This window comes from Arachis ipaensis, chromosome B10 (assembly GCF_059453495.1).
Source record: "Arachis ipaensis isolate K30076 ecotype BB chromosome B10, ASM5945349v1, whole genome shotgun sequence".
Classification (NCBI taxonomy): domain Eukaryota; kingdom Viridiplantae; phylum Streptophyta; class Magnoliopsida; order Fabales; family Fabaceae; genus Arachis; species Arachis ipaensis.
Window position 1 is genome coordinate 456994 of NC_142435.1, and position 8077 is coordinate 465070.

Genomic DNA, 8077 nt, shown 5'->3' on the forward strand with positions numbered 1-8077 from the left:
ATGCGTCGTGGTGTATATATCCTACACAAGAAATTGCGGAAATATTAAGAAAAGATAAATTCAGAATATCTTGATAATTCAGAAAAGATAGGGTCAATAGAGGTAAGATAACGAGGTTACCAATAGAGGATATAGGAGAAGAACCTGAAAAATCATGGGTTCAGGCAGTGACTCAACCTCTGGGGCGAAGCTTCTTGCGGAGGTGATGCCAACAGAGAGACCTGATGTGGACTTCATGAACCAAACCACGCCTTGATTCCAGACAAGATCAATCGGAAAGTGGAAGAAACCATGATCTTAGCTTGGATGCCATGGAAGCTTATCTCTTGCTGTTGCAATTCAACGCCTTGAGAGGGAAAAGATCAGTTTGGGATTTGGGTTTGGGCGGGTTGGATTATGGGTTTGGGTAGGGTTTATGGGCTTAGCCCAAGACCAAAAAAAAAAAAAAAAAAAAAAAACCACCAATAATTATCTTAACACCTTTTAAAGTGATATAGTTGGTTACAAATATTTTATTATTTTTGCAAAAATTTCCATAAAAAATATATATTTATGGTATGATCATTTATCATGCAATTTATAATATATAGTAATAGTAAATAGTTCAAAAATCCAAGAATTGGGTGTTGTGTAGTCTTCTTTTTCTTTTGAGTGTGATGTATATGATGAAATGTCATGAAGATGAACTTGCTGAATTCATTATTGTTAATAGCTACTCCATCAATCTTTCATTCATACTTTCAAGTTTGAACAAATTAAACATGTCTGAATGCAATAAAATACGTGTATGCTGATAAAATATACATTTAAAATACTATTATATAATAGTAGATTAGTAGTACTTAAAACTTTGGTTCTGAAAATCCGATCGGACCGGCCGGTCGAATCGATTTAACTGGGAATCGACAATAAAAATGGTTCGATCCGATACTTATAACCGTTGAGAGAAAACCTTCGAACCGGCCGATCGGTTCGAATAAAACGTCGCCGTTTTGTTTATTTGGAAAAAAAAAAACCAAAACAAAAGCAGAACCATTCGTGAACCAAACCCCCACCCCCCCCCTTCTTCCCCAATCATTCGTGCACTCCCTGGAGACCTCTGAAGCCAAGGAAAACCGTAGCCCTTCATCGCCGCCGCCGTCCTCAGGTCCTCAGCGCCGCCGCTGCTTCCTCTTCCCCGTGTCGTTTTCATCTTCGCTGGCACGTCGTTTTCATCTTCCTCTTCCCCAGGTAGCTCGGCACGTCGTTTTCATCTTCGCTGGCTTCTCGGCACGGAACCCAGGTTAGTGGCCCTGCTTTCAATTCTTCGCCTCCGCTTCTTCCTTTTAATTTCTGAATGTTCGGTCTTCTTCTTCTTCGCTTGAAGTTCTGAAATTGTTGTTCAATTTTTGTTCCATTTTTCTTGTAATGTTTTGTAAATTGTAATTGTCTGCTGCTGATGGATCTGTCTTGTATTTGCTGGTTGCTGATGGCTGTAAATTTTTTTTTCAAATTTACTGATGGCTCGATGGCTCTGTTAGTCAGTTGCTTTCAATTCTTTGCTCTGTTACTGATGGCTCGATGGCTCTGTTAGTTGCTGATGGCTCTTAATTTTTTTGTTCAAATTTACTGATGGCTTTGTTTGTAGTTGCTGGTTTTGCTGGGTGAAGGTTTAGTGTTTTGGAATGTTTTATAATGTGCTAATGTTTGTAATTGCTCGGTGAAGGTTTAGTGTTTTGTGATTATTGGTTAATGTTTTGGTTCAGTGTTCTCTCTTTTCCAGATTTCCCTTCTCCATGTATTTCTGCATGTTGCTGAATTGGTAATCAATAAATTTTCCTTTTTGCTGTAAATCGGGACTTTACTAGGATTTGTTAAATTTGTTGCTGAATTTGTTGCTTCCCAGTCACAGAATCAGAACAGAATGCTCAGTCAGTGCTTGATTGATTGGCTTTGCTCACTGATTGTATTTGATGATAAATTTTAAATTGATAACTTTTAAATTTTAAATTTGCACTGCCTATGTTACTGATTCACTGTTCTTTCAGTGCTTTTTGTTGTTGTTAATCATTGTGATGAGCTTTGTTAAAATTTGCACTGCCTATATTACTGAGTGTTCCTTCAGTGCTTTTTGTTGTTGTTAATCATTGTGATGAACTTTGTTAAAATTTGCACTGCCTATGTTACTGATTCACGGATTCATCCCTCTCGTCATCATCATCGGCATGAACTCCGAACCAAAACCCCAACTCTCTGGATAAAATTGTAACGAAAGCTGATTGGGACTTTTTCTTCTACTTAAGGTATGAATCAGAATGATGAGGCCAAGTTGTGAATACACAAGTGTCAACGGACTATAATATATATTGAGTTTGTGACAGTAGAAGGGTGTAATAATAACAATAATGGAGTCATGTTATTTGAATATTGAGGGTTAACACTTAAACTCTCAGCTTCTCAGCCCTGTTTGATTCTTCATCTCAGGCAATTGAATCGAATCAACCAGGCCTTCCTTTTCTTTTTCTTTTAGTTGATTCTTAATTTTTCTAATATATGTAGCTTTCTGAATCAAGTGGATCAGATTATGTAGTTTTCTTGATTTGGGATATTTTTGGAGACGCATTAGAAGAGCTATTTTATTATTATGTTTGCTATAATAATATTCACATGTTCTGTATGCTTGTGATTGTTTCGGTGTTTACATTTTCTTTCCAAGTCACTTGCTGTGGTTGTTCTTTGAGTTAAGGCTTTGTATGTGTGTGTGAGAATATGTGATAATGTTGAATGCTGTTGCATCTAATAGGAGTTCTTGGAGTACCCTTATCTTTGGTCCTTTATAATTTATTTATTATTTTATTCTAAAACGGTTTTTCCGGTTGAATCACTAGTTGGACCGGTTGGACCAATAAACTAGTGAATCAGTAACTAAAACGGTTTGATGACCGGTCCGGTTTTCAGAACCTGAATAAGTACTCTTCCTTAATTTGAGTCAGAGTTTGCATTTTAGTTTAGTTGGTTCCAACTCATTGTTATTGCATCATCATATATAAATGACTCACTACTCAAGTCCATGTTGGTAAATGTGGTTTATCAAAACAGCCACCTAATTTACCAACTATAGTCAATTCAAAAAAGTCTAAGTTGTTATTCAATATGAATAATTGAACTTGCGCGCGTTATAATTTTGGAAGAAATGTTTGTTGCATCAAAATGGTAATGGACATGAATGCTGGTTATGCAGGGTGAAGCATATTTAATTAAAGATTAATTGTTTTTTTCTTGCTTCGGTCCCTTTTCATTTATTAGTGACTTGGTACAATATATGCAATTTTCAGGCCTAGACAGATCCATATTGTTGATTCCTTTGACTGTTATTTGCATCAATACAATTTTGTCAGTGACTAATCCAAGTTTCTTTGAAGCTGATAAGCATTTTATTTCAGATTTGCCTCTGCCTTCTTTTATCAATACATACTTATATCAATTTGTTTACCGATTGTTGCTAATCCACATAATTAGCTTCTTATGGATCATGGATATGGATGTCAAAACAAATAAAATTCCCATTTCATTTCAATATAAACCTGTGCTTCAGTCTCCAAACCTGTTCTCACTTGTTCTGTTCTGTTGTTCAATTGTAACTATTAATGACTAAAATTAGTTAGCATCCTTTAAATCGTTACAAATTTAGTTTAATAACAATAATAATATATGTAATTTAAAAATGTTAAATTAATTACACTTTTTTGTTTGGGTAAAGATAAACTGAAGCAGCAAGGCGGAGGAGCTGAAAATTGGAGAAGGAAGAAGCTATGCTCCGTTCAGCTTTGCTTCTGGCCCCCTACAATTTTTTGCCGGTTCGAGTGAGAACCGGCACGTGCCATTCCTTCGCTCTCGCACGTGCCTCTCAGGCTATCGTCTCCCCACTCTTTTCATGCTTCGATCTCCACTTTCATCGGTTCCGACAACCCCGTGTGAGTTTATGCGCCGTGCGTCGCTCCCCTGCAACATCTTCGAGGAGGCGACGGCGTCGTGGCACGAAAACGAACGACGATAAATTCGATTACTACGACGACGACGACGAAGACTTTGAAGACGACGACGTTGTTTTGGGCGGCGATAATGAGTACTACTACGACAACGATGGTGATGGTGATGAAGACGAAGACGAAGACGAAGAAGGTGGTGATGAAGAGGGAATGATGCCGTTTGAGAAGATGAGGAAGTGGTTCAAGCACAAACCCAGAGGGTTCGGTGAAGGGAAAGTGTATGATACTTCTGTTGAGGACAAGCTGCTCGATGAAATACGTCAGAGCAGTGAAGCACAAGCTGCTAACTTGAAGAAGCTCAAGAGCGGTGTTGTTAACTCCAAAAACAGTGAAGAAAAGAAGAAAGGTTTAGTTACATTTGAAAACTGTTCGAATTTTATTCCACATAGTGATTGCTTTTGTGCTATTGTTCACTTGTTTGTGTTTCATGTTACTATGTTTGGTGAAATAATACATTCGTTTTAACTTTTAAGAAAATTTTGATGTTTTCTTAATTTTTTCTTCTTATCCTGAATTCTTTAATCTTTGTTGATTCAGAAGTGCAGATTTTATGGAGCCTGAAAAGAATATAAGAACTTGGTAATGGTCAAAGGAAATTGCTAGTGGTCTAGTGTGGTTTATATGTTGTTGATGTTGTTGTTGTTGTTTGTTTGTTTGTTTGTTTGTGTTTGGCCTTTGAATGAAACAGGCCATTGTTTTTGGCCATTGTTTACTTCTTGTTTCTGCGGTGTTTACAATTTGGCATTTGACTATTACTGTTGTCATGAAATTTTGAAGACGCTCAAGTTGTTCCGATTGGTGGTCGAGTGCGCCTGGTGAACCTGCCGAAAAAGAAGAACATTCATAGGGATCTGAAATCTGCATTTGAAGGGATTCCAGGCATAGTGAATATCGTCCCGGCAGTTATTGGAAACAAGAAGACACGGGACCCTATCTGCAAGGGTTTTGCTTTTGTTGATTTCAAGTGTGAAGCAGATGCAGTTAGGTAGGTGTGTTCTAGAACTCTAGTCTATACACAGTGCATGGAGTTCTTGCAATGAGAGAGATATTATGGTGATAATTTCTTTGTGGTGTTGGGATTGTTATTTGAGAATTTGGACTTTTAACCCAGCTTAAAAGTTTTTTCCCTTTTAGAAACTCTTATTTTATTTATCACAGTGAAAATATGTAAAACTTTAAAAGATTGTTTTCTTCTCTTGGTTAACAAATTCAAGCTTCATTTCTTTTACTCGGGTAAAGTGGAATGATTTCAGATGTGTATTTCTAGGAATTAAGGATCTAGTCATAATGGTTGTTGATTATTTGTACCATTATCAATGCCAGAAAGTGTTGCTGGCTCACAGTGATTTTAATTGTTTTCTCTGTGGTAGTATATTTTACTCAAATGATCATTCCTTCAGGTTTATAGAGCTATATTCTGGACAAAGTATTGCTTTTGGCAAGATTCAGAAGCCAATAAAATGTGAATTTGTAAATGCACATTCTTCCTCTCCTGTTTCTCCGAAATCAAGTGCAAATCTTAACACCACTCCACTTCTCATGGTCTCTGGTGTTGAAGAGGACTCAAATGAGGTTTCTAACGCGAAGGATTCTGCCCTTAGTTCTTGGGATGGGACCACTTTGGATGTTTCAGATGAAGCAGACAATCAAATATACAGAGAAGGAGAAGAAGAGAGTTCTGGAGAGGAACCTGATTCTGCCACTGTGTTCAAGGGAGATTATGATGAGAGTGAAGAGGATGAAGAGGGTTCTGTAGGGGATCAGGTTGCTGCCACAGCTTTCGTGACAGATTATGATGATAGTGTAGAAGAAGAAGAAGAAGAAGAGGGTTATGTAGAGGATCTACATGCTGCCGCCGCTTTCATGGCAGATTATGATGATAGTGTAGAAGAAGAGGATGAAGAGGGTTCTGTAGAGGATCAGGATGCTGCCACTGCTTTCATGGATGATGATGATGATAGTGTGGAAATGCAGATCAATTCCGAAATTGGTTCACTTTCCTTAGAGCAGATAGATAGAAACCTCATAGCTGAACCAAATTCATCTGCTGAAGTTGGACAAGAGAGCGTGCAGAAGAAAAAGCGGGCTTCGAAACAGAAAGGCAAGAAGGTTCCAAAGTTATATGTTCCTGGATCCGCAAAGAGGTAATTATCTCATTATCTGTGTGCATTTTACACACGTTTATCAGATGATGATTCTCATGCTTGCTTTTCATTCTAAAATGTTTTTTCCATTCACACTGGTACAGGTTAAAGATCAAGGAAAAGGCTGTACTAAGTGATGTTTTCGCCAAGTATGGATCAAAAGCTCCAGTAGCTGCTTCCAAGGAAAGTTAGTACTATGCCAGACTCGAGAGATTTGCAAGGCTAAAACCATTATCCGCATGTTGGAAATTGAGAATCAGAACTAAAAAGCCACATTGCATGCAAATGGACTTTCTAGCTGGCCATAAATGCCAGTTTTTGGATCAGTGTACAATTAAACAGTTCTGTAGTAACATAGGGGCAGCATTATTTCTATGAATGCCAAATCATTCTTTATTAATATCATTTCTCTCTTCACATGAGTTGGAATCCAAATGTTCGTCCGAAGCTTTCATATCTCAAACGGATTTGGATTTTCTAAAGTTTGAATTTCATTTTAGAGAGTAAAATGTGATCTTTCACCATTTATTTTATTAGGTGGGACTAAGAGAAAATATGAGAGAGAAATTATTCAAGAGTGAGAGATTATACTTTACCCTCTAAAGTGAAAATTCAAAATTTAGAGAATTCAAATTCATCGCACTTTAGAGAGTAAAGTGTGATATTTTACTATTTATTTCATAGGTGGGACTAAGAGAAAATATGAGAGAAATTATTCAAGAGTGAGAGATCATACTTTACCCTCTAAAGTGAAAATTCAAAATTTAGAGAATCCAAATTCATCGCAAACTGCCATATCGAAACGAAGACTAATCTATTGGTCACTTGGAAAATCGTACTACTAAAAGTGATTGAAATCATACGTCTCAACAATAAGAATTGAACATGCGCATCTATTGAAATTTTCATTTATTATTGATTAATTTTATAACTTTTTTAACAAGTCTCTAATAGTCCAATTGGTGGGATATAAACAAGAATATAGGTGATAAATAAATGATTCCAATCCTTAAATGAGATTATTTCGTGAATGAAGTTTAGTTGGATTAATAGTACTCTGCCATTTATCATATTATTAAAAAAATTGTTTGATTTTTTCGTTAATAATATTTCCTGAGACTAAGAATCTAAGAAATTAAGAATTAAATCGACGTTGGTAGGTTTTTCCCTTTATTAAAGAAGCTATTAATGTAAATTAAAATTATAATTATAGAAGCTGGAGTAGCTCAGTTGGTTAGAGCGTGTGGCTGTTAACCATAAGGTCGAAGGTTCAAGCCCTTCCTCTAGCGTACTAAATTACACATATAATAGTATGGGACTTGAAGCCAATTTTAATATGAAATAATCAATCCAACTATATCTTATTACTACACCAAAATCTCAATATAAATATAAAATAATTTTATATATGTATTTAATTTTATAATACTATATTAAAAAAATAATATAAAAAAATATATAATTATACGACGGTATAAATTTACATTATTAGTGCTTTAAAATTAAACTTTTAAAACATATCCACCTAAAAGTTGAACTACACATACTTATAATAAATTTGATTTCTCTTCTTCTATCATGCATGTGAAATTTGCCACATTCTATGTATGCGTAGTATATAGATTTCTATTGCATATAGCAATGCTATAAGTGATGAACAAATATGAAAGAGAAGATCTTAATGTATCCTTGTCCATTCTACAAAGATTGGATCGCCTAGAGACTAGAAAGTCTTGTTACTTGAGTAGTTAGTTATTCAGAAATGTTTGAAACCAATGGAGCTCTTTCCTCTGCTCTTGAAGAGGTTCACCTTAATGGAGAGACTAGCAGTGCTAGAAAATCGACTATATCAGGTTCTTCAATATACACACAAATTTAAAAAAAAAAAAAATTCTTTCGAATTTT

General features: G+C 35.9%; 1 protein-coding gene and 1 non-coding gene across 4 annotated transcripts; both read left to right on the forward strand.

Annotated features, from left to right (window-relative positions):
* Positions 1-1017: 1017 nt before the first annotated feature.
* On the forward strand, positions 1018-6608 carry LOC107622645 (uncharacterized). 3 transcript variants are annotated; one of them, XM_088502415.1, is made up of 6 exons: positions 1154-1282; positions 2255-2282; positions 3740-4374; positions 4806-5013; positions 5429-6172; positions 6277-6608. In XM_088502415.1, exons 3-6 carry the CDS (start codon positions 3792-3794, stop codon positions 6362-6364), a joined length of 1623 nt encoding a protein of 540 aa, XP_088358541.1. In that variant the 5' UTR covers positions 1154-1282; positions 2255-2282; positions 3740-3791; the 3' UTR covers positions 6365-6608. The 3 variants fall into 3 exon arrangements, with proteins under 3 accessions (XP_088358545.1, XP_088358535.1, XP_088358541.1); XM_088502419.1 differs by lacking the exon at positions 2255-2282 and having other exon boundaries at positions 1018-1282; positions 3754-4374; XM_088502409.1 differs by lacking the exon at positions 2255-2282 and having other exon boundaries at positions 1050-1282.
* Positions 6609-7387: 779 nt separating this feature from the next.
* Positions 7388-7461, forward strand: TRNAN-GUU (transfer RNA asparagine (anticodon GUU)). Its single transcript has one exon. It is a non-coding gene; the product is annotated as a tRNA-Asn (tRNA).
* Positions 7462-8077: the final 616 nt, after the last annotated feature.

Bases quoted from the DNA above. Each gene is read 5' to 3' on its own strand.
- LOC107622645 (XM_088502419.1), top strand. From the start codon at position 3,792: ATGCTCCGTTCAGCTTTGCTTCTGGCCCCCTACAATTTTTTGCCGGTT. The intron at 5,014-5,428 runs GTAGGTGTGTTC...TCATTCCTTCAG, and splicing joins TGTGAAGCAGATGCAGTTAG to GTTTATAGAGCTATATTCTG. The intron at 6,173-6,276 runs GTAATTATCTCA...ACACTGGTACAG, and splicing joins GTTCCTGGATCCGCAAAGAG to GTTAAAGATCAAGGAAAAGG.